This window comes from Carcharhinus amblyrhynchos, chromosome 8 (genome assembly GCF_965287045.1).
Source record: "Carcharhinus amblyrhynchos chromosome 8, sCarAmb.v2.hapA, whole genome shotgun sequence".
NCBI lineage: Eukaryota > Metazoa > Chordata > Chondrichthyes > Carcharhiniformes > Carcharhinidae > Carcharhinus > Carcharhinus amblyrhynchos.
In genome coordinates this window covers 88,180,396-88,206,930 of record NC_137331.1, presented here as the reverse complement: position 1 = coordinate 88,206,930, position 26,535 = coordinate 88,180,396, and the positions used below count along the sequence as shown (strand labels likewise).

General features: G+C 40.8%; 1 protein-coding gene across 3 annotated transcripts in view; it reads left to right on the top strand.

Moving 5' to 3' along the window:
• The window catches only part of virma (vir like m6A methyltransferase associated), a 111,850-nt gene that overhangs the window by 63,779 nt on the left and 21,536 nt on the right, over nucleotides 1–26,535 (top strand). For all 3 annotated transcript variants that reach the window (XM_080194421.1, XM_080194419.1, XM_080194420.1), the window contains exons 17-22: nucleotides 2,703–2,835; nucleotides 12,831–12,983; nucleotides 15,897–16,057; nucleotides 18,232–18,328; nucleotides 20,422–20,588; nucleotides 24,609–24,931. In XM_080194421.1, coding sequence (XP_080050547.1) covers nucleotides 2,703–2,835; nucleotides 12,831–12,983; nucleotides 15,897–16,057; nucleotides 18,232–18,328; nucleotides 20,422–20,588; nucleotides 24,609–24,931 — 1,034 coding nt within the window. The remainder of the gene's footprint in view (nucleotides 1–2,702; nucleotides 2,836–12,830; nucleotides 12,984–15,896; nucleotides 16,058–18,231; nucleotides 18,329–20,421; nucleotides 20,589–24,608; nucleotides 24,932–26,535) is intronic.

Genomic DNA, 26,535 nt, shown 5'->3' with positions numbered 1-26,535 from the left:
TCACCAAAGCTCATAGTACTCGCTTTTTTCTGGTGCTCAAATATATTTTCTCTGCTTTTTTTGTTTCAACCAGCAAATTCGTATGCCCTGTTACTTCACTTCTTCAACTCTGATATTTGAATGGCAAATAAATCCCAGCTTCAGCTGGGATTTATTTGCCATTCAAATATCAGAATTGAAGAAGTGAACACCTTAAACTCTGTTTATCTTATTGCATTACACAGCCTGGATTATGTAATTAAGTCTCAGGTGTGGGGCTTTAACACAGCCTGTTGATTGACAGGCTGACAATGCTTCCACTAACTCAAGGTGTGGATTTTTGTTCTTAATATGATAAGTACAGAGTGGAGAATAGAATTGAACTTGGTCCCACTTCCTTCAGATGCACGATTTTCACTTGATTACAAAATCTTGAATTTTCTCTAAAATCAACGATTTTCTTCCAAAGATTCAGAAGCAGTGAGGTGCATTATCTTAGAACATTTCCACAAGAGGACATTCTGCTATCAGCTTCTTCAACTCTTAAAGCCTAGGGCTCTCACTTCTGCCAGATTACCAGCAAGACCTATGTTACTTCAGAGCACTGTTATGTTATTACCTTATCTTGTTTTGGGTCCGCCTCTTCCATGTTGGTTGACTGCTTTGTAAAACACCACCACTCAGTTAATAAGCATGACCCTGATCTTCCAGTGGCTGACCATTTTAGTTCTGTGCCTTGCTCTCACGCTGACATCTCTCTCCACAGTCTACTGCAGTTTCCAATGAAGCTTAGTACAAACTGCATCTCATCCTTCAATTAGACACTTTACAGCCTCAGCTGGACTCAACATCAAGTTCAACATTTTTGGGCCAAAATCTTTGCCATCTCACCGTTCCTATCGTTCTGTTTGTTTTTCTTTAAAGGTTTCGGTCTTAACCTTTTTTCCTCATTTTTTGCTTTTCTTTAGCAGCTGATTATTATTCTGCAATTTAACTATTCTTTGGACCCACCTTCTCTTTATTTACTTGTCCCACTACGTTGCCTTTGGCTAATCCCATCAACTTTTTTATTACTTAACATCTCCCACCTTCTGCCCTATCACAGACCCTCCCTTTTGTTATTATTTCCACCTTTCCCCATTTCACCTCCATGAAAGCTGTTACATTTCTAACTTTTCCAGGCTCTGATGAAAGGTCTCGACTTGAAATGTAAGCTGTTTCTTTCCACAGATGCTGCTAGAGCTGCTAATTATTTCCAGCATTTCTGTTTTTATTATCTAAGACCCAGTTTAATCCTTTGAAGGAAGGAAAAATGTTAGAGTAGAATGCACAGACAAATCAGCTTGATTTGAAATTATGACAGACTGTTTTGTTTGCTGCAGTTTTTAATGTACTTAGAATCATAGAATCCGTTAATGCACAAGGAGGCCATTTGGCCCATCGAGTCTGTACCAGCCACAGTCCAAACCAGGTCCTATCCCCATAACTCCGTGTATTATCCTAGCTAGTCACCCTGACACTAAGGGGCAATTTAGCATGGCCAATCCACCTAACCCACACATCTTTGGATTGTGGGAGCAAACCGGAGCACCTGGAGGAAACCCATGCAGACATGGGGAGAATGTGCAAATTCCACACAGACAGTGACCCAAGCAGGAAATCGAATCCAGGCCCTGGCACTGTGAGACAGCAGTGCTAACCAATGTGCTTGAATGAAAGTTGTGGTCACCCTTTACATACACTTGCACTTGGGTTTAAGTTATGCAGTTCCCTGACTCAACTTTCCATTCAAATTTTCAACTTTGCCCCTAATTAAGGGATGCAAAAGCTATGGATTCATCTGGGATAAATAGATAAAAGCAAATTACTGCAGATGCTGAAATCTGAAACCAAAACAAAAATTATTGGAAAATCTCAGCAGTCTGACAGCATCTGTGTGGAGAGATTAGACTCTTCATTTGAAAGATCATGCTGATTCAAAACGTTCTCTTAGATAAATAAAGTTGAGTTGCAGATCAGCTGTGTTCTCATGAATGACAGAAGGCTTGAAGGGAGCTGCTCCTATTCTATGCTCCTACCTCTATCAGTACCACTAAAAACAGATTCCTATGTTATTTTATCTCAATTTTGCTTGCCGGATCTTGCTGTATGAAAATTGACCGTAAAATTAATGACTACGCTTTGTTCGCTGGCCTTGAAACTCTTAGGGGAAATCCCAAAAAAGCATTATGTAAAAAGAAGATTCATTCCTTTCTATAATTCCTATACCAAATTTCCTGAAACTTTACCGAAGACACAAAATTCAGCCCGACTGAGGTCTTATTCTAGTTAAATGTTAGGTTTCTGCTTCAACATTCTCTCTCTCTCTCGGTACAAAACCAAGTCTGTCCTTTTATAATAGCCTTTCTTCCCTCATGTGCCCCAACCTTTAATGACCTGTACATCTGCACAGTCTACATCTCTTAGTGCCTATTTAAATCTTGGGATTTTCCCTATTTCTACGAGCCAGAGCTTTCTCATATCCCCAGCACCCCAAAAGGCATTGAATTGCAGTTGTCAAACATTTACCATAAATAAAGTGACTGCAACAAAAGGTTATGTTTCAAATTGTACTCAAAAGTCATGATTTTCATTATGTCTAAGTTGATTGGGAATATGAAATGATGAATTCTGAGGTATTTGATTTCGTATCTGGAGTTAGTCTATTTTTTTTCTCTGAATAGTGCTCTGAGACAAAACAATAATGCCCTCCATTGTCTGCTAAAACGTGTGGTTCATAATTTCAACAAAGAAATGGCTGAGCTGGCTTCCTCGTTATTAGATTTTTTGCGACAGATCATAAACACAGATAATTTGGTAAGTGTCAATGTACTTTGTTTTACTAATTCATCAGTTTTAAAAACATCTTTATTTGCAACATTTATGCATTTAGTGATAAATGTCTTTATTAATTGTTATATTACTCACCATTTTTTGTGCAGGGTTTGGTAAAGTAAACTTAGAAAATTAGGAAGTCTTCAAAACCTGACATTCCTTAAATTTTTTACGTGTTAAGTCTTGAACAAAAGTTAATCTGTGAGAGCCATGGATTTTGCGACAGACAGGAAAGTGGAGTTGAGATCACAATCAAATCAGCCATGATCTCATAGAATGGCAGAGTAGGTTTGGGGCCGAATGGCTTACACCTCCTAACCTTTGTATTTTTGTCTTGTGGCAGAATTACTGATAGATGATATTTCAGAAGCAAAAATCATTGATTCATATTATGTTGGGCAAAACGTATAACTTTGGAATTTTTCTCTGGTTTCTGTCCTACCTTGTCATGCTTTTGAGATTTGGGCTTCGCTGAGTAGGCCATCATTTATTGCCCATCTTGAATTGCCTTCAAGAACATGATGAGGAGCTGCCTTCTTGAATCACTGCTGTCCCTATGATTCAGGTACACCCACAACACTGTTAAGGAGGGAGTTCCAGGATTTTGACCGAGTGACTGTGAAAGGTGGTATTTTTTCAAATCAGGATGGTGAGTGACGTGGAGAGGAACTTCCAGCTGGTGATGTTCCCTTGCATTTACTGCCCTTGTTCTTCTAGATGATAGCAACTGTGGATTTGGTGCTGCAAAAGAATCTTTGGTGAGTTTCTACAGAGCACCTTGTAATCGGTACGAACTTCTGGACTTGTTGTTGGTGGAGGGAGTGAATGTTTATGGAAGGGATGTCAATCAGCAGGCTACTTTGTCCTGGATGGTGTCAAGCTTCCTGAGTGTTATTGGAGCTGCACTTATCCAGGCAAATGGAGAATATTCCATCACACTCCTGACTTGTGCTCGTCGATGGTGAAAAAGTTTTGGGGAGTTAGGAGGTGGGTTAGATGCCACCAGATTCTGAGCGTCTGACCTGTGCTTGTAGTGACAGTACTATGACTGGTCTAATTAAGTTTCCAGTCAATGGTAATATCTCTCCCTCTCTCTCGCGCTCTCTGGCTCGCAGTCTCTCTCTCTCTCTTGCGCGCTCGCTCGCTCTCACCCCCATCCCCCAAGGATGTTGATAGTGGTTTAGTCAGCAATGGCAGTAGTCAAGAGATGATGGTTAGATTCCCTTTTATTGGTGATCATTGCTTGGCACTTGTGTGGCATGAATGTTACTTGCTGCTTGTCAGCCCGAGCCTGGATATTGTCCAGGCCTTACTACGTTTGGACATGGACTGCTTCAGTATCTGACAAGTCGCGAATGTTGCTGAATATTGTGCAATCATCGGCAAATGCCCCCCACTTCTGACCTTACGAAGGAGTCAAAGTCACTGATGAAGCAGCCCAATGTGCTTGGGCTGAAGACACTACCCTGAGGAACTCCTATAGTAATGTCCTGGAACTGAAATAATTGACCTTCAACCACCACAACCATCTTCCTTTATGGCAGGCGTGACTCTAAACAGGAGAGGGTTTTCCCCCTGATTCCCACTGACTCCTGTTTTGCTCGGGCTACAGGATGGCACGCTCAGTCAAATGCTGCTTTGATGTCAAGAGCAGTCCCTGTCATCTCACCTTTGGAATTCAGCTTTCTTGTCCATGTTTGAACCAAGGCTATAATGAGGTCAGAGCTGAATGATTCTGGCAGCACTAAAACTGAGTGTCAGTGAGTAGATTTGTCCTGTTTCTTGTGTACGGGACTTAGTTCAGCAATTTTCCACATTGCCGAGTAGATAGAATGATTGTAGCTGTACTGAATGAGCTTGGCTAGGAATGTGACAAGTTCTGGAGCACAAGTCTTCAGTTTTATTGTGGGAATATTGTCAGGATTTATAGCCTTTGCAATATCCAGTGCTTCAGTCATTTCTTGATATCACATGGCATGAATTAAATCTGTGAAGAAGAGGCTGGGATAGATAATCCACTTGGCACTCATGGCTGATGCTGTGAATGCTTCAGCCTGACCTTTTGCATTCGTGTGCTGGGCTGCTCCATCATTGAGGATGGGGATATTTGTGGAGCCACTTCCTCTAGTGAGTTGTTTAATTGTCCGCCTCTATTCATGACTGGAAGTGGCAGGACTGCAGAGCTTAGATCTGATCCGTTGGTTGTAGATTTGCTTAGCTCTTTCTATTACTTGCTGCTTATGCTGTTGGCATGCAAGTATTCCTGTGTTGTAGCTTTAGCAGGTCAACATCTAATTTTTAGGTACGCCTGGCATTGCTGTGACATATCCTCCTGAATGCTACATTGAATGATGCTAATGGTAGAGTTGGCAAGACAAAGTATCAGACATTGAAGTTCTCTCTAGAGGACTTCAGTTCACACACTGCTGATGAGAGCACAGACCCGGTGGGCAGGTCATGTCATCTGTATGCTGGATGAGTGCGTACCCAGGCAGCTCCTTTTTTGGGAACTATCTGCTGGAAGACACTCACATGGAGGGCAGAAGAAACACTCAAAACCTCCCTAAAGTCGCTTGACGTAGACACGACCACCTGGCAAACGCTGGCACAAAACTGCCCTACCTGGTGCTGACTCATCCAAAAGGGATGTCAAGCTTACAAAGTAAGGTGCAATGTTGAAGCACAACTGAAGCGCGAGCTGCACAAATCAGAGCCACCAGCGCAACAACTACAGTGCCTACGTAAGTCTGCCCAATATGTGCCAGGACATTCAGACTGATGCTTGATCAGTCATCTTCGGACACATTGCATCATGTCTCAAAATGACTAATGGTGTCGAGGTCCTCATCGATGAGGCTGGATCAACAACAACAACAACAGAGTTGGGGGTATGCTGGTCTTATATATTTAAGAGATTGCATGATTGCTTTTAGAGCTGGTTGCATAATTTGATGGTGATGTCATTAGTGTGTTTCTCAGTGTTCTGCTTTTAGCTTCAGTTTCTACACTTTGCAGGCAACGACTCCTACAATAAATCAGTTGTTAGTATTTTGAATCTACGTGTGCACACCACATCTTTTTTTTAAAACACGCAACCCCTGACAGAGTGAGGACATTACAAAAAGAAATTTGTCAATGAGTCAGGATTGTGTTTTATCAAGACTATCTAGGAAAAAGCATTGTATGTCCTCGGGCTTTGAATATTAGAAAGCTGGGGAAAATCAACAACATGATTAAAGACTGAAGTGCCAGTAAACAAAGACCAAGTTTAAAAAAAGGGAAAAAAAGGCATAAAAATGATTTTCTTGTGCTGCAACAGAGAGACATTGCAGTGTGAGTGATCTTGAAATCAATAGACATCATGGATCTTGCCAGTGAATAAAACACTTGTCAGTTTTACGATTGCAGTTTCAATAACATTTTTTCAGTTTCACTGTATAATTTATTTCCCTGTATTTACACAAAGTAAAGTCTATGTCAAAGTGGAGTAGTTTTTTTTATTTGCTAAGCTGGTCAATAACAACCGTTTTGCTTGTAACCAGCAATGCTTTTGTGTCAGGTGCTGAACCTCGACATTCATCGTATTGCAAGAACCTGTAATGAAAGCTGACTTCAGGAAAGACAGTTCAGTTGTTCCATGTTCAAATATATATTTTTTAAATGTGCAGGCTATTTTGTATTTTCAAAATCAAATCATATCAGTTGACTTGTTCCATTGTTTGCTGGAGCAGACGAGTGAAGGAGCAGAGAGACAGCTAAGATTTTACCTGTTAAAAACCAGTTTAAAATAAGTTTAAAGCACTTTGTTCTTTGTAGAACTGTTTAAAGCATTTATTTATTGTATTTACTGCTTTAAGAATTCTGAGGGAGTGGTTAGCAGGCAGTTGTGGTTCATCAGATTTAAATATCAACTGACCACAAGGTGAAGCCTTCCATTGTTTGCTGGAGCAGACGAGTGAAGGAGCAGAGAGACAGCTAAGATTTTACCTGTTAAAAACCAGTTTAAAATAAGTTTAAAGCACTTTGTTCTTTGTAGAACTGTTTAAAGCATTTATTTATTGTATTTACTGCTTTAAGAATTCTGAGGGAGTGGTTAGCAGGCAGTTGTGGGCCATCAGATTTAAATCAGCGCCAGGTTTAAAAGGAGGCCTGGTGTAGACAGCGGGCAGCGTCTGAGCGGGCAGCAGAGTGAGAGGGAAGCAGAGTGAGCTACTAGGGCTTAATATCAAAAAGGGCTGGAAAGAAAAAAGGCCAGGTGAGTTCGTTTGAAAAACAAAAAAAAACACAAAAAAAAAAAAATTTTTTCAAAACTACTACAGTAAATAATGGAGGGGCATGTGATGTGTGGTTTCTGTATGATGTGGGAACTGGTGGACCCTAGGGTTCATCCCAGTGACCATGTCTGCAGTAAGTGCAGGTTGCTGGAGGAGCTCCAGCTCAGGGTAAATGAGCTGGCCTCTGAGCTACAGACACTGAGGCTCATCAAGGGGAGAGAGGGTGCAATTGTCAATGGGGTGCAAGTGACATCCACCCCCCCTAGACTGGCTAACTCTAAGGGTCAGGGACAAGAGGGGGCTACTGGGAAGAGGAAGGGGGGTGAGGAGCGGAGGCCTCAGCCTCTTAATCTGCATAACAGGTTTGAGGTTCTTGCTTCCAAGTTGGACGAGAACGAGGCAGGTGAGGTTGGTGAGCAAACTGCACACGGTACAGTGATGCAGCAGGACATAGGCAAAGAGAAAAGGAAAAGGAACGTAGTAGTGATTGGGGATAGTGGGGTGAAGGGTATTGACACTGTCCTTTGTCACAATGACAAAGTGCACAGAAGGGTGTGTTGTCTGCCTGGTGCTCGGGTACGGGATGTCGCAGCTGGGCTGCAGAGGAACCTGGAGTGGGAGGGTGAGAATCCGGTCGTTGTGGTACATGTGGGTGCCGGCGACGTAGGCAAAATGCAGACTGAGGATCTGGGGAGGGAGTATGAAAAGCTTGGAATGGAATTAAAAAGTACAACCGACAAGGTGGTCATCTCTGGGCCTGAACCGTGTGCAGATGGGCGTAGGGTTGACAGGATTAAGGAAGTGAATGGGTGGCTCAGGGATTGGTGTGGGAGGAATGGGTTTGAATTTATGGGGCATTGGCACCAGTATTGGGGTAGGTGGGACCTGTTCGGGAGGGATGGGGTTGGTCTGAACCGTGCTGGGACCAGAGTGCTGGCGAATCGAGTAAAGAGGACTGTAGACAGGGCTTTAAACTAATTATGGGGGGGGGAGGGTGTGAGGGTAGGTGACCTTACAAGGTCTAAAGTTAAGGAGAGTGTACATGTAAGGGAAGAGGCCGAGGATGTCCCAATAATAGAGGGAGTAGGGGGCGTGAGTATAGTTGGTGGCGTTGCGGCAAATAGGGTCCAGGTGAAGGCTGGGATGAAAGCACTTTATCTGAATGCACGAAGCATTCGGAATAAAGTGGATGAGCTGATGGCGCAGATCGACACAAATGGATACGATCTGGTGGCCATTACAGAGACGTGGCTGCAGGGTGACAGGGACTGGGAGCTGAATGTACAGGGCTATCAAGTGTTTAGGAAGGATAGACAGGAGGGAAAAGGGGGGGGCGTAGCTCTGCTGATTAAGGATAGCATCACGGTGGTAGCAAGGGATGATATTGGAGCCAAGGAGCAGAGGGTGGAATCGTTGTGGGTGGAGATTAGGAACAGCAAAGGGAGGAAGACGCTGGTGGGTGTCGTCTATAGGCCCCCGAATAATGATCTGGAGATGGGGCGGGCTGTTAACGCGCAAATAAGTGCGGCGTGCAGGAATGGGACGGCCGTAGTTATGGGGGATTTCAATCTGCATATTGATTGGTCGACCCATGTTGGACGTGGGGGGCTCGAGGAAGAGTTCTTGGAATGCTGCCGGGATAGTTTCCTCGAACAGTGTGTGTTGGAGCCGACGAGGGAGCAAGCTATCTTGGATCTGGTGCTATGTAATGAAGCGGGTAGAATTAGGGACCTTGTGGTGAAGGATCCTCTTGGGGAGAGTGATCATTGTATGGTGGAGTTTCTGGTGCAGATGGAGGAGGAGAAAGTGGGTTCCCGGACACGCGTCCTTTGTTTGAATAGAGGGAAATACGGTAGGATGAGAGAAGAATTGGCGAATGTGGACTGGGAGAGCGCGTTGGAGGGAGGGTCTGTTAAGGAGCAGTGGAGGATCTTTAAGGAGATCTTTCTTCGTGCTCAACGGAAATTTATTCCGATGGTCAAAAAGGATAGTAAGAGGAGAGGTAATAAGCCGTGGATAACGAAGGAGGTGAAGGAAAGTGTTAAACTAAAAGCGGAGGAATTTAGAGTAGCTAAGAGTAGTGGGCGAGAAGAGGATTGGGAGAGGTTTAAATGTCAACAAAGATTGACAAAGAAGTTGATAAGGAAGGGTAGGAGAAACTATGAAGCTGGGCTAGCGCTTAATATAAAAAAGGATAGCAAGAGTTTTTATAAATATATAAAAAGGAAGAGGCTGGCTAGGGTGAATGTTGGTCCTTTAGAGGATGAGAAAGGGGACCTAGTGGTAGGGGATGGGGATATGGCTAAGGTATTGAATAACTTTTTTGTTTCTGTCTTCACGGAGGAGGACGTGAATAATTTGCCGGGTGTTAGCGATAGAAAGGTGGTAGGACTGGAGGGTCTTAATGACATTACTGTTACTAGAAAGGCGGTGCTCGACAGACTGGAGGGGCTGATTGTGGACAAGTCCCCAGGACCGGATGGAATGCATCCGAGGGTTCTGAAAGAAATGGCGGAGGTGATAGTGGATGCCTTGGTGGTTATTTTCCAAACGTCGCTGGATTCCGGGGAAGTGCCGGATGATTGGAAAATGGCTAATGTTACGCCGTTGTTTAAGAAGGGTGCCAGGCAAAAGGCGGGGAATTATAGGCCGGTTAGTTTAACCTCTGTGGTAGGTAAAATGTTAGAATCTGTCATTAAGGAGGAAATTGCGAGGCATCTTGAAGGGAATTACTTGATAGAGCAGACGCAGCATGGTTTCATTAAAGGGAAGTCGTGTCTGACAAATTTACTGGAGTTCTATGAGTATGTGTCTAGGGCAGTGGATAGAGGAGAGCCGGTGGATGTGGTCTTTCTAGATTTTCAGAAAGCGTTTGACAAAGTGCCTCACAAGAGGTTATTGCAGAAGGTCGAGGGACATGGAGTTGGGGGTAGGGTGTTAGCGTGGATAGAGGATTGGTTGTCAAATAGGAGGCAGAGAGTGGGGGTCAACAGGTGCTATTCGGATTGGCGGATGGTGACTAGTGGAGTGCCCCAGGGGTCGGTGCTGGGGCCTCAGCTTTTTACCATTTATATAGATGATCTGGAGGAGGGAACCGAGTGTAGAGTGTCGAAATTTGCTGATGACACCAAGATTGGGGGAACGGCAAATTGTGCGGAGGGTGTGGAGAGTCTGCAGAAGGATCTAGATAGGCTGGGCGAATGGGCCAGGAAATGGCAAGTGGAATTTAATGTTGGCAAGTGTGAGGTGGTCCACTTTGGTAAGAAAAATGGTAGGAAGGACTATTACTTACGGGGCGAAAAACTGCAGCAGGCGACGGTGCAGAGGGACCTCGGGGTCCTTGTGCATGAGTCGCAAAAACCCAGCTTGCAGGTGCAGCAGGTGGTCAGGAAGGCGAATGGGATGCTGGCCTTCATAGCGAAGGGGATTGAATATAAAAGTAGGGAGGTCTTGCTGCAGCTGTATAGGGCATTGGTGAGGCCGCAACTGGAGTATTGTGTGCATTTTTGGGCGCCGCACCTGCGCAAAGATATTTTGGCCTTGGAGGGAGTGCAGAGGAGGTTTACTAGGCTGATACCGGAGTTGAGCGGGTTGAGCTATGAGGAGAGGCTGAATAAACTGGGCTTGTACTCGTTAGAGTTTAGAAGAATGAGAGGAGATCTCATTGAGACGTATAAGATGATGAATGGGATGGATAGGATAGAGGTGGAAAGACTCTTCCCGCTCAAAAAAGACAATAGGACTAGGGGGCACAGCCTCAAGATAAAAGGGGGGCGGTTTAGAACGGAGTTGAGGAGGAACTTCTTCACTCAAAGGGTGGTGAATCTCTGGAATTCTCTGCCCGTTGAAGTGGTGGAGGCTGCCTCGCTAAATATTTTTAAGACGCGGGTTGATGGGTTTTTGATAGGAGAGGGGATTAAGGGTTATGGGGAGAGGGCGGGAAAGTGGAACTGAGCAGCGACAGATCAGCCATGATCTTATTGAATGGCGGGGCAGGCTCGAAGGGCTGGATGGCCTACTGCTGCTCCTATTTCTTATGTTCTTATGACTTCCATTTTTTATACTACGGTAGTTCTCTTGGCTCACACTGTCTATTCTCAACCCATTATTCTCCACCCCACAGCCCCTTATCACAATCGCCAAATCTCAAAAGCATTACCACAATTAAGTTAATATTGAGTATATTTAAGAAATATGACTGACGTTTATTTTGTGTTTTGACAGGCTGCAGTGATCTATTGTTGTCTTTGACTTGAAATGACAACTAAATTCTAAACCAGTAGAGTGGGAAATTAAGAAGCTCATCTCTTCTGTGCTTTCACATTGTATAAGAAAATTAAACCTTTAATTGGAAATTACAAGCTAAACGAAACCTCTTGTGGTTTTGGCTATAATGCTACTTACCATGACTTGAACAAAATATTGTTTTTTTTTAATTACTAACCTGTACAACTAGTCTAAGGCTAGTTATTCAAAAAATGCTTAACAAATGATTTCTGTATCTGGTCTAATTATTAGGAAGGTTTTCTCTGCTATTTTTAACATTTAGTTAAACATTTCAAAAATTGTCTTGGCAATATTGCATAGTTTATTCATGTTAAATCTGTACAAATATACAGATTTTGCATCCTTTAACAGATTGTAATAGTCTTCAATTCTTATAGAACTAATCTCTTTCAGTTTATTCATCAGTTTTTGTAAGGAAATTTTGTTCCTTGCAATTCAGGAGTTGTATTTTTGCAAGTGTTCTGGCCTTTGTAAAATTACAAGACATTTGGCTTGACAATGACCTTTACTTGCTGTGTTCTGTTGAATGAATTAAATGTAATTGTGATAAAATATAACAATACAACAAAGAAATTAATTTCATTAAAAATGTTCAAGCCTATGTGAAACTCATTTAAAACTTGCACCATGTACAGAAGAAGATACATTTTTGGCTGCACAGTCCCACAGTTGTCACAGGTTTCCAGACAAATGAGTTAATCAACTAAGTGTTGCAAGAGATTGACCAGGGACAATGTCAGTGATTTCAGAATTTGAGAAGTTTTGCCATTTACTTGCATACTACCATTAGTATTCTATACAAGAATCAAAGCCAACTTTGGCTAATTGATTTAGGGGAATGAAAGCACCTGATCTGTCCAACAAATACTATCTGCTTTTGCAATATCCAGTATGCAGTATTTTTGCAGTATATGGGCAGCACAGTAGCACAGTGGTTAGTACTGCTGCTTCACAGCACCAGGGACCTGGGTTCAGTTCCCGGCTTGGGTCACTGTCTGTGTGGAGTTTACATGTTCTCCCCACGTCTGTGTGGGTTCCCTCCGGGTGCCGTTTCCTCCCACATTCTGAAAGCCGAGCTGGTTAGGTGTATAGACCCAAACTGTGGCAACAAGGGGAATTTCACAGTAACTTCATTGTGTTAATGTAGTGTTAAAGTAAGCCTTACTTGTGACTAATAAATAAACTTTAAAAGTATCAAAGTTTTATGTTGTTAGTGTTTTAAAAATACATAAGACTGCAATATTGCAAACAATGTAATCTGGAAGAAACATTGTTTTAAAAAAACTGAATTTTATGATTGTTCTTGATAGAGTTAGTATTTTATCTTTATTGTATTTAAAATACTAGCTTATCAAATCAATTTTTGATTACTTCAGATTGAAAGATTATTGTGTGTAATAATTTATTATTCCGCAGGCCAGTTGTGGAGACGATGGTGCTCCTATGGAAGTAGATGGGCTCCAGACTCCCCGCTCTTCAGCACTTAGTGCTGCAGAAGTGAAACAGCTATTAAAGTGGAAGGAATCTGCGAATGATCATTTGCTGTTTGAACTGGATAAAGTTGTAACGGTATGCATTTTTACAACAAAGAGATACAGTAGGTCGTTCATAGTGACTTAGCCATTTTCATTTACACTTTGCAAAAATTAACGCTTTTTTAAGTGAAGCTTTCTTATATTAACATTTTTCAATTGTTACATAACACATTATAAATTGCTGTGTAAACATTTATTGTGAGAATTTGCCTTAGCTTATGACATTCCACTGTGACATCATAAGAACATAAGAAATAGGAGCAGGAGTAGGCCATCTAGCCCTTCGAGCCTGCCCCGCCACTCAACAAGATCATGGCTGATCTGTCGTGGCTCAGTTCCACCTTCCCGCCCTCTCCCCATAACCCTTAATCCCCTCTCTTATCAAAAACCCATCAACCCGCGTCTTAAAAATATTTAGCGAGGCAGCCTCCACCACTTCAACGGGCAGAGAATTCCAGAGATTCACCACCCTTTGAGTGAAGAAGTTCCTCCTCAACTCCGTTCTAAACCGCCCCCCCTTTATCTTGAGGCTGTGCCCCCTAGTCCTACTGTCTTTTTTGAGCGGGAAGAGTCTCTCCACCTCTATCCTATCCATCCCATTCATCATCTTATACGTCTCAATGAGATCTCCCCTCATTCTTCATGAGAGGAATGTAGGAATTGTTAAATGACTAGAACTTTGATTTTATGGATAGCAGTTTGTAGGCGCCAGTACGCTCTTTACTTGACATTATAATCAGAACGTATCCTGCAACAGAACATGAATTTTGCAAAATGTGCTAGATCCTGATAAAGAATGTTAAATTAAAAGAATTGTTCCCACTTAATTCAATGCCCTGAATATACAAGTCACCTGATGAGTTCACTTCTTCAATTATATGGAGGATCCCAATTAACAGAACAGTCTGGCAGATGCATTTGTGGTCCAGAACACTAAAGCTCATCTAATAATCCTTAGAGATATTATCCGATGATAATTCTTAGATTTTATTAATTACAAATCCATTTGTCAATTTGGGCATATGCTTATTTAGAAAAATAAGTATTTTGCTGCTGCTGTTTGGAGTTCTCTCCAATATGGTCTAACTTTGCATTAAACTGACTAGGCATTCCTTTGGAAGAAACACCCTAGTCACCATGGCTTTGTCAGAGGGAGGTCATACTTAATAAATTTGATAGAATTTTTCAAAAAGGTGATTTTAGAAAGTTTTTGACAGGGTTCCACATGGGAGACTGATTGAGAAGGTTGAAATTCATGGAATTCAGGGAAACTTGATGAGATGGCAATAAGACATTAAGGGTGGTGATAGAAGGCTGGTTGAGCGATGGGAGGTCATATCCAGGGCCGTAACACAAGGATCAGTGCTGAGTCCCTTACTGTTCGTTATTTTCATAAATTATATAGATCAGAATATGGGGGTTTGGAATGATGGATGAGTAGGTTTGCAGATGACATCAAGATTGGTAGCATGCTTAATAGTGAAGGAGAAGGTCAAAGGATACAGTAAAGTATAGATGATTGGTCAGATGAGCAGAGCAATGGCAGATGGTACTTAACCCAGATAAGTGTGAGGTAATGGACTGTGAAAGAAGTAACAGGACAAGGGAGCATTTAATGAATTGCAGGACAAAAGGGAAGCTCAGAGAAACAGATCTTCGGGTACTTATTCACAGATCCTTGAAGGCAGCAGAGCAGGTGAATAGGGTAGTTAAAAAGGATATGGGACACCTGTCTTTATCAGTCATGGCGTAGAGTATAAGAGCAGGCAGGTTATGTTGGAACTGTACAGAACATTAGTTAGACCACAGATGGAGTACTCTCTGCAGTTCTGGTCATCTCATTATAGGAAGGAGGTGATTGTATTAGAGGCAGCATAGAAGAGATTCACCAAGATGTTGCCTGGGATGGAGCATTTAAACCAGAAGGAGAAACTGGATAGGCTTGGATTGTTTACTTTAGAGCAGAGAAGGCTGAGGGGGGACATGATTGAGGTGTATAAGATTATGAAGGGTTTAGATCAGGTGAATAGGAAACAGTTGTTCCCCTTGATTGAGGGGTCAGTCATGAGGGGGCATAGTTTTAGGGTGAGGGCAGGAGATTCAGATGAAGTTTTGGGAGAAGAAGACCTTTTCACTTATAGGGGGGTAGTAATCTGCTTGGGAAGGTTGTGGAGGCTAGAAACCATATAACTTTTAATTTGGATGAGCACTTGAAACATCATAACATGAAGGATATGGGATAAGTACTGGAAAATGTGATTAGCGTGACTTTAGTGGTAGTTATTGTTGGCGGAGACTTGATGGGTCGAAAGACCTTTTCTGTACTGTACAATTCTGACTGTAAAGGAAAGGCAGACCGTTTATTTGAGTGAGACTTGCCATAGGTGAACCACAGCCTTTCATACATTTTACTTTGCTTTCCCCAGATTTATATTCATTATAAACTTAGAGCCATCACATACAAATTTCCGATTCCTGCATTACTCAAAAATTGTAGATTGAGGTTAACATTAGATGATGTGAAAATGCATCGAGTCCAATATTCTCCTGACTTCAGTGCTGGCTGAAAATGCCATTATGTTCTTACGAATCCCTTGGCGTGAAGGTATATTTACACTTTGCACCTCCATGTTACCCTGTCAGTTTTAATAGCATTGAGTCCAATGCTGAATGTGTGTTTGGGAATTAAAATATTTCGACTGATTTTTTTTAATCTAATAAACTTGAGGATAGTTGAGATAATATTGACAAAAATGAACATGGCATTACAGTCTAGAATATTTTAACTGTTTATGAATATTTACAACAAAAATTATTCCAAAATTCTTAACTTATATTTTGTGAATAATTAAGTCTTGCTTTTAAAATATTTTAGAACTGTCCTCCTGTTATAAGTGTATGTGGAAATATGGCATATATGTAAAAATAATTTTCCTTTTTGGAACAGGAACTGTGTAAAGAGGATGATAGTTTTGACTCTTTATTAGAAAATGTTGTTGGAGTGAGACAGATGTTGGAAACGTCATCAGATGTATTGCCGGCCATTGTGCAGGATGTGGAACCTGTCCTTCCTATCTCCGAGTCTCTTCCAATGCAGTTTAACAACAGGTACTACTAATGCTTTGAAACTATCGACTTTTGCAGATTCAGTTGACCTCTTTGAAGAGGGCCACCATGATTTGCCAAAAAATCTTACATTGTTTAAAGAAAAGACTCTTTCTTGCTGGGAAGGTGGTGGTTTAAGATGAGCAACTGGACCCATTTTGTAAAGCTGACACCATTTTGAAACCTAGTTATAAGATACAAAACAAACATTATAAATATATTCCACAGCCGTGACCTCAAGGCTCTGATTTTATAACAATGTTAGCCTGTTCAACAATATGCTCTGTTGATGTTAATTATGACGGATGTGGTTTTTTTGGACTTTCAGAAGGTTTTTGATGAGGTCCCTTATAAAACGTTAGTGGGTAAAATTAGAGTATATGGGAAAGGAGTAATGTATTAGCATTGGTCAAGAATTGGTTAACAGAAAGGAGACAAAGAGTGAGAATAGTTGGGTCTTTTTCCGAGTGGCAGGCAGTGACTAATGAGGTACCGCAGGGATCTGTGCTCGGGTCCCAGCTGTTCACAATATATATGAATGACTGGGATGAGGGAACCAAATGTAACATTTCTCAGCTTGCTGATGACACAAAACTGAGCAGAACTGAGGTGCTTGCAATGGCTAGCACTGCAGCCTCATGGTGCCAGGGACCTGAGTTCAATTCTGGCCTTGGGTGACTGTATGGAGTTTGCACGTTCTCCCTGTGTCTGTGTGGGTTTCCTCCCACAGTCCAAAGATTGCAGGTTAGTTTGATTGGCCATGCTAAATTTCCCCTTAGTGTCCAAAGATGTGTACATCAGTTAGGTTAGCCGTGGTACAATATAAGGGGTTACAGAGAAAAGGCAGAGGGAAGGAGGTGGATGGGATGGGATGTTCTTTGAGAGTTGGTGCAGACTCGATGGGCCGAATGGTTTCTTTCTGCACTTTAGGAATTCTATGGTTCTGTTGTTTTAAGGTGATTTAGACAAGTTGAGTGATTGGGCAAACACATGGCAGATACAATACATTGCAGTTAAAAGTGCAGTTATACACTTTGGTGTAAAAAACAGAAAGCAAGAGTATTTATTTAATGGTGATATATAGGGAATTGTGGATGTGCAAAGTGATCCTTGTACACCAATCAATGAAAGTGGAGAGACAGGTGCAGCAAACAATTAGAAAGGCAAATGTTATATTGGCCTTCATTACAAGAGGAGTTAAGTTCAGAAGTGGGGATGTCTTACTGCAGTTATACAGTACTTTGATGAGATCACACCTGGAATATTGCATGCAGTTTTGGTCTCCTTACCTAAGAACAGATATACTTGCAGCAGATGTTCATTAGGCTGACATCAGGGTTGGCGGGACTGTCCTATGAGAAGAGACTGGTTTGACTTTCTAAACCACAGTTTAGAAAGATGAGAGGAGATCTGATTGAAATATATCAACCTCTAACAGGGCTGGACAGACTAGTTGCAGGAAGGATTTTTTTCCCTGGATGGGGAATCGAGAACTGAACTGAGATGAGGAAGGATTTCTTCACTTCAAGGGTAATGAATCTGTGGAATTCTAACATAGAAACATAGAAAAACTACAGCACAAATAGGCCCTTCGGCCCACAAGTTGCACCAATCATATCCCTACCTACTAGCACAGAAGACTGTGGAAGCCAAGTCACTGAATGTATTCAAGAAAGAGAATTTTTTTTAGATTTTAATGGTGTCAAGGGGTATGGAGAGAAAGTGGAAATATGGCATTGAGATCGGGCATCAGCATGATCATATTGAATGACAGAGCAGGCTCAAAGGGCCAGATGGCCTATTCTGTGTTTTTATAAAATGCTTGCAAGTGATGCGTAAACATTTTAAACTTTGCCTTGTGCTGAAGATCTCTCATTACTTGCTTCATTAAGGTTTGGGTGACTTTGCATCTGAATTATATTAAACAAACGGAATAATTTGTAGTGGAGTCATTAAGATACCAAACTATGTAGTATAACTGATCTTGCGAGTCATATTTAAAATAATACTTTCCAATCACTGCCTATGGCCATCAGGGACTATGGCAACTTTACCTTTTAATACTTGAGTAGCTTTATATTCTGAGAAAGGAACACTCTTTGAAGTTTAAAACATTAAAAGATTTGTTCATCAGTTTGTAGTCAGGACAGAAAAGAACATTTTGGTTTTTATTCTAGGACTGCATATGTGTTAGCAGATGTTGTGGACGACCAACTAAAGACACTATGGCTTTCCCCATTCCAAACTGAGGAGCTTGACACAGATTTGGATATGGTAAGTACAAAAATAGAAAAGCACACGAAAAATACGAACAGTAGCTGGTGAAATTTTAATTCAGTTCATTGATAAATCTGGAGTTAAAAGCTAGTCTCTGCAATGGTGACCTTGATAGTGCTGGATTGTTGTAAAAACCCACCTGGTTCACTAATTTCCTTTAGGGTAGGAAACCTGCTGTCCTTGGTCTAGCCTACATGTGATTCAAAACCCAAACAATGTGGTTGACTTTTAACTGCCCTCTGCCTTGTAAGTCACTCAGTTGTACCAGATAATGGCAGAAGTCTAAAAGGAATACTGCCAGATGGACTACCTGGCATTGACCCAGACACTGGAAACAGCAATGATACACCCTGTCCAGTCAACTCTACAAAGTCCTCCTTACTAACATCTGGTGCCAAAATTAGGCGATTTTCCCACAGACTCATTAAGCAACAGCCTGCTATTGGTGGTATATTATCATTTGCCAAGTTTGACAATGTCCTATACCCCTCCATCATTACCTATGTCCTGTTCCGTAGGCACTATGGTTATACCCACATCAGATGGACTGCAAAGTGGCACAGGGAGGTGGCTCATCACCATTTTCTCAAGGGCATATCTAGCTTTCGTATCGCAGGAAATGTAAAAAAAAGTAAAATACTTGACAGTTGGTGACAGAAACAGAAAGCACTTGGACATGCGTATGCTACTTGTGAATGTGAGAAATGCCAATGCTGAGAAATTGAACATTTTTAGCATGTCTTGTAAGTAAAGCATATCTTCTTGTAGAATTAGAATTGCCCTCCCCTGATAATGTGCTGCAAGCATTCAGAACAACACCCTGTCAGTATTAAATTGTTATTTATAATACCAGTTATGCCCTCAGTGGTTCAAAAGGAACTGCCAGTTTATGAGAACTTTTATGCTTTATGTTTATGACTGGTATTAACTAAGCTATGGAACTAAATTTGTTTCATTTTATTTGATGTGGTGGAAATCTCCTATCTCTCAAATGTCCATGCTGGATTGAAATTTACATACAAATTCCTTACACTGACCAGTTCCCCCAATATTTTAAAATAGTGAGCGATCTTGAATTCTTCTGAGTTCTTACCTAGAATGTAAATTACATTTTTTTGCACATTAGCATTTGAAACATTTTTTTTAGCTTTTTCATTTTTTTAAACCATCATCTGTTCTGTATTGATCACTTGGCTTACCTGGGCGGCATGGTGGTACAGTGGTTAGCACTGCTGCCTCACCCAGGTTCAATTCCAGCCTTGGGTGTGGGTGGAGTTTGCATGTTCTCCCAGAGTGTGTGGGTTTCTTCCAGGTGCTCCAGTTTCCTCCTACAGTCCACAAATGTGCGGATTAAGTTGATTGGCCATACTAAATTGACCTCTTGCATCAGGGCAATTAGCAGGGTAAAAACATGGAGTTATGGAAATAGGGCTTGGGTGAGATTGTTGTCAGTGCAGGCATGATGGGCTGTTGGGATTCTATGCTACAGGCTGTTCTTCCCTCCGAGACTGTAGCCAATCCTTCAGAATGCGATCAGTTTCACCCAGCTTGTGAAAGGCACATTAACATCTTCCAGACATTTTTAGAGAATATTATTTTCTCTTCATTCTGTGCTGCCACTCATTATTTTGCATATGTTGAAATCTTTTAGTATTCAGCATTGGATGTTTGGAGGAAGGGCTTCCTAATAGTAAATGCAATCGACCTTGTGTTTCTAGTTTGAGAGAGAGGAAATTTTTTTTTTAAAAATCAGCCATAAGTGCCCCTCCTTGAAAATGTGTATGTATTTGTATCCGATGAACTGCATGATTAACTGTGACAGCTTTTCTGGTCCAAGTACCTCACTGACTTCACTGACTAGATTCAGGCATGACTTAAATGAGGTGGGGACAGATGCCCAGGGAAAGCCAATACAATGTCTTTGAGGAAAAGAAGAGCAAAAAACAAAACACTGCGTGGACTCAATGGGTTGAATAGTCTTCGTCTGTGTTGTAATGACTCTGACGTTGTCACTAAAATACCTGTGTACTCTTCAATAAGTCATGATTAGGTGTCATGTATTAATGAGTTTGTGGTAATGATTTTTTCAGGTCAAGGTTGACTTGATTGATCTAGCTGAGAAGTATTGCTGTGATATGGACCTGAAAGCAGAACTGGAAAGATCATTTCTTTCAGAACCCTCCTCTCCTGGAGTAGCCAAGGTGTCAAAGGGCTTTAAATTAGGAAAGCACAAGCATGAGACCTTCATTACTTCCAGGTGAGATATCAAAAGCTGAAACTCTTTGTTTGAACCACAGGGTAAAGAAACTAGAAAATAGTTTTACTACATTGTAGATCATTTGTATACTTAAGAATACGGAACATGTTTAGAAGTGCTATTCTAAATTGCTCTCTACTTCTACATACTGCAGTACCAGTTACACAATTACAACAATTTCACATCTCTATTTTCATATGTACCATTTTTGGTCTTTGGACAGATCACGTAAAGATGACAAATTCACAAAAGAATATTTTTACAACAATTAACAATGGTTTCATGTTCATTTTAATTCCTGACGGTAGGCTGAAGGTTTTATCCTTAATCCAAACCAATATATCCAAGTAACCTCATTTTATGTATTTACACTGTGTCTTTCTCCACACCAATTTTCTTTGATTGGAGACACAGACTGCCTTGGAGAGTTGTTCCATGTGTGCTGGTCTGGTACTTCCCTCAAATCATGTTGCTTCATGTGTGAGGATGGATTCTGTATATTGGAAGGCTATTTGACAATGCAGCCATTGGTAAACCCTGTCTGAAATAAGCAACAATTTCACAACTGAGCCAAACATCCTTCCCAGTAAGGGTCACTGGTTATCAGTTGGATACTGGAATTATGGCTTTTTCTTCCTTTTTCTTTCCCCTCATTCTACCCTCTCATCTTACCCTCCTCTAGATAAAGGGACAGAAAATGTCTGATTCTCCATGCTGCTTAGTTGTTATCTACGCTCCTCCACAGAAGCCTTAGGTTTAGGGTTAGAATCAAAGGAAGACTTGACAGGGGAAAATCTCATGCCAATACTAGCTCCTCACCTGAAATTATTTATTCTAACCTTGGTTCTGTGCTTTTTCTCTTTACACGTGTTAACATTTGTTTTGCAAACTCTTGTAAATTAAACTGGATACGAGTCTTTAGTCCAGGTCTGATTTCTGGCAAAGCAGTCCATGTTCAATAATCTTTGTGGAAACATTTATAACTTTCTCTTCATTGGCCTCATGCTTAAATTTGACATTTGTCCTGGTGATTAAATCTGATTCTATGTCTCCTTGTTAATGTTCCATCAATGAGTAGGAACAATCTTTGACTTCTTTTCAAACCTTTTATGATCTTGAGAAACGTTCATAATATTTGATTCCCCATTGCCCTTCACAATGCAAGTGAAAGAAGCTTTGATATTTCAAATCTTCTTTCATCCCTTCGTAACAGCACTGTGGTCCCAGATCATGAGGAAAGCACTACACCATATGGACTGCAGTAGTTGAAGAAGGCAGCTCATCACCACCTTCTCAAGGGTAATTAGGGATGAGTAATAAATGCTAGTCTAGCCACCGACACCAGCATCCTATGAAAGAATAAAATAGGGGATTATAGTTGCTCATTCTTGAAATCAGTTCAGTAGAACTGCATGTACTATTTCAGATTTGTTTTAATTGATCTCTTATGCGTAGCCTAAAAATTGGAGCCAGACCTCTTAAGAGATTAGGAAATTCTTCTATGTGCAAAGGTGGTCTCTTCTGCAAATGATAATAAATGGTATATCAAATGTTAATTTTAAATCTGAGATTGATAGATTTTTGCTAACCAATTGCATAAAGAAATATGGGGCAACAGCAGATCACAGATCAGTCATTATCCATCTTAAAGAACAGCAGAACAGACTTCAGCAGTTATGTGGCTGACTCCCATGCTCCAGTGGAATCCTAGGAGGGTTCGAAGAAGGTGCATGTTTAAATGTTTGGAAATTAGAAGGGTGGCACAAAAGCCTGCAGGGTGGCAAACATTATAACTCAGCTCAAAATAGGGCTGTAATCTTTGCCTTTATTCTGCAGTCCACATACAACCCAGAATCCCATGTGCCTGCTCTTTTTATACCAGCACTGCAACCTTCATGAGTCTTATCTGTATCTATAGATCTGTGTATCTGTCTGTTGACAATCTTGCCATTAGGGTACACTTCCTTTAACTGTTCTCCATAAAGCAATGCCTTCATAAATCTATTTATCTGTTTTCCAGCTGATTCTTTTCATCTGTCTGCATTCTTCCCCATGCCTTCTAACTTGATATTGCCAGTAAACATGCTGTTGTATTTATATCTAACTTAATTCTATAAGTGGAAAATAAGACATCCTAACACACATTTCTGGGGTGCACACCCTGAACTTATTCTTAAGCAGTTTGATGTGCACTGTCCATTGCATTTCCATTAACTATGCACTGTGATTTGCTCAAAGTTAATTAAGGTGGTGAAGTATAATCAGCGTTTCACAAATCCATGATGACGGTCTGTGATTTCAGTTGACTGAAATTTTGAGATGGGTTATAATATTTGCCACCCTGTAGCCTTTTGTGCTACTCTTCTAATTTCCAAAGATTTTAAGTTTAAACCTATACCTTCTTCCCAACCTCTTGGTATTCCACTGGAGCATGGGAATCAGCCACATAACTGTTGAAGACTGTTCTGCTGTTCTTTAAGATGGGTAATGACTGACCTGTGATTTGTTGTTGCCCCATATTCCTTTATACAATTGGTTAGCAAAAATCTATCAATTTCAGATTTAAAATTAACATTTCATATAGCAATTATTGTCATTTTCAGAAGAGACCACCCTTTGCATGTAGAAGTATTTCCTAATCTCTTAAGAGATCTGGCTCCAATCTTAAAGCTATGCCCTCTCATCCTAAATGCCTGAACCAATAGTTTCTCTCTATCTACCTAATTGGCTTCCCTTAATATTTTGGAGATTTGATCAAATGTTCCTTTTATGTTTTGGGGAAAACAGCCCTAGTTTGTGTCATCTTTCCTCTTAATTTAGTCCTTGGAATCCAGCTATAATGCTGGTAAATCTGTGCTACATTCTTGCAAGACTAATGTATCATTCAAAATTTCCTCAAGTGAAGTAAAACAAAATAAAGGAGATATATCACTGGCCCTAGCTGCAAAGATTCTAGAGCCAGTGCAAAAAGCATTTGAAGAATCTCTTGCCTTAGAAAATAAGGTGCAGAAATAGGCCATCTGGCCCTTCGAGCCTGCACCATCATTCAATATGACCATGGCTGATCATGCACTTTCAGTATCCCACTCCCACTTTCTCTGCAAATCCCTTGATTCCTTTAGCCGCAAGGGCCAAGTCCAGTTCGCTCTTGAACATGTCTTAGTTGCATAATAGCAAGCATCAGACAGAAGGCAAGGGTTAAGCAAAGTTGCACTTTACAGGTAAATTAGTTGGCTGTACCCATAACACATTTATACCAAAATAAAAGTGCTCTTTCACAAAAATGCAGTCTGTTGTGATGGGATGATGATCTCATTGCTTTGTTGACTGGAACTGTAAAGGTTCCATATAAAATGCATTTGAACTGTCACAACTGAGTTTTTAATGTGTGTGGGTCATAACACACAATTGACTCAAACTTGTACTAATCACAATCTAATTTAGAGAAGTTGCAGATTGTTTTGCATAGGAAACCACCGAGGGTCGCACGGTGGGTTTACTGGGCAAGATGCTCTGTCGGAGAGTATAAACTCAGTGGGCTGAATGGTCTGCTTCTGCATTGTAGGGATTCTATGAAATGCAAATATCTGACTGGAAAAATAAGAGGATGAGTCGAATTGGAAGAGCCTGGACAGATTATTTGCACAGTTGGCTGATGTGGTCACTAGGTGGTTAAAATCAGAAGACATTCCATTCCCCAATACTATTACCTTCTGCTTTCATGAGATTAAAAATCTATAAAACTTCTAATCTGATCTAAAATTAAGATGTAACCAATGGATGGAAGCCCACTAGGGGATAATTCTGAAAGATGAAATTGTTATGGAAATTAGACTTTGATAGGCATTTATGTTAACTTTCTTAACTTTAACTTTGAATATAATTTACTGAAAACATAACTAAGGTATACTTTCTCTGTAAAATTTAAGTTTTGTTTGTGATTTTAAGTGATGGTATGTATAACAGCATTATACAATCATTTTACAGTTTTCTATGATCTATTTCTGAATTTTATTTTAGTGGAAAATCTGAATATATAGAGCCTGCTAAACGAGCCCATATAGTGCCGCCTCCCCGAGGTCGAGGCAGAGGGGGATTTGGGTCAAACTGTAGACCTCATGATATATTTCGGCAACGGAAGCAAAATACGAGCAGGCCACCCTCAATGCACGTGGACGATTTTGTAGCGGCAGAATGCAAAGATGTTCCCTCCTCTGGCCCACCCCCAGCAAAAAGGACAAATAAAGGACCTCAGAAAGCTCCCCGTGGTGGATTTTCTGGAAATAGAGGACGAGGTGTCTTTCACAGTCAGAACCGTTTCTTTTCTCCACCTGCTCCCAAAGGTTTGTTAATATTTACCATAAATAATTCCCATGTCATTTAGTATGATGCTGAGCAACTTAAAATAATTGGGTTACTTGCATGTTTTTACATTCATGTGATACTTTAGAAACAGCAGGACAATTTTCAGTGAGTAGCTCATAAAATTCCAATTCTCAAAAACGAGGATAAATCTAATCTAGGAAACTATAGGCCCTTACATCCATCATTGGTAAGATACTGCAAGGAACCTGAAGAGATGTCCTCTATAATCACTGTTAAATACTAAAAATGGATTTGCGAAAAGAATGTCACTTCTCATAAGCTTGATTTAAGATTTTTGAAGAACTTACTTAGTGACTGAGGGCTTTTGGTTGTCAGTGTCTACTTAGACCTTTGATGAAATAACTTCAGTGAAGTGCTTTAGGAATTAGAATCTTGTGGTAAGAGATGGGAATTTGAAACTCTTCGATTAAGAATTGGCTCCAGTTTTACAGCTAAAGATTTGTAGTCTACAGTTGTGATTCACTGTGGAGGCAGGTAATGGTGGTGTCCTCCGTGCTGGTGTTAGGGTCATTTCTGTTTACTGTTTTTTGTTAATGATCTAGACTGAGGTGTGGAAGCTTATGATTTGTATATTTTCAAATAATACTAAAATGTATTCAATGGTTAAGATAAAAGAATAATACAGTACAGAGAATTAGATGAGCTGGAGGAATGGACTAAAGATGGCAAATTACATTTAAATTCAATAAATATGGTGCTATGCAGGTAGGTACGACCAATATACAACACATCTATCATTTACAAGGAATGAACCTAAAATCAGTTATGAGAAAAGTATTGAGCTGTTATTGTCCTTGGATCATGGAAGCTTTGCAAGCATCACAGAGCAACTGTAAGATCGTGCCCCTACCTCAATTTATCTGTCGCCGAAATCCTCATGCATACTTTGTTACCTGCAGACCGGTCTATTCCAATGCTCACCTGACTGATCTATAATCTATCATCCTCCAACTTGAAATTCATTCAAAATTATGATGCTGTGATCCTAACCTGTTTCTCCCTTGCAATATTGAACTTGAAATGTTTGCTATTCAATAAATATTAAAGCACTGCTTACTAAATTTGATGTGGGTAAGCCGGCGTTGGACTGGCGTAAACACAGTAAAAAGTCTGACAACACCAGGTTTTAGTCCAACCTATTTATTTGATAATATACTCACTAGCTTTTGGGGTTACCCCCTTCGTCAGGTGAATGGAGAGAACTCTCCATTCACCTGACGAAGGGGGTAACCCCGAAAGCTAGTGAGTATATTATCAAATAAATAGGTTGGACTAAAACCTGGTGTTGTCAGACTTTTTACTAAATTTGACACATTACTCATCGCAAAATCTAATTTGGACTGCCCATGTATTGGTTCTAGAACATACTTTTGCAGAAAAACATCTTGAATGTGCACAGGAAATTCACTGTCTTTCTGACATGCTCTTGTCTGACAAATTTACTGGAGTTCTATGAGGATGTGTCTAGGGCAGTGGATAGAGGAGAGCCGGTGGATGTGGTCTTTCTGGATTTTCAGAAGGCGTTTGACAAAGTACCTCATAAGAGGTTATTGCAGAAGGT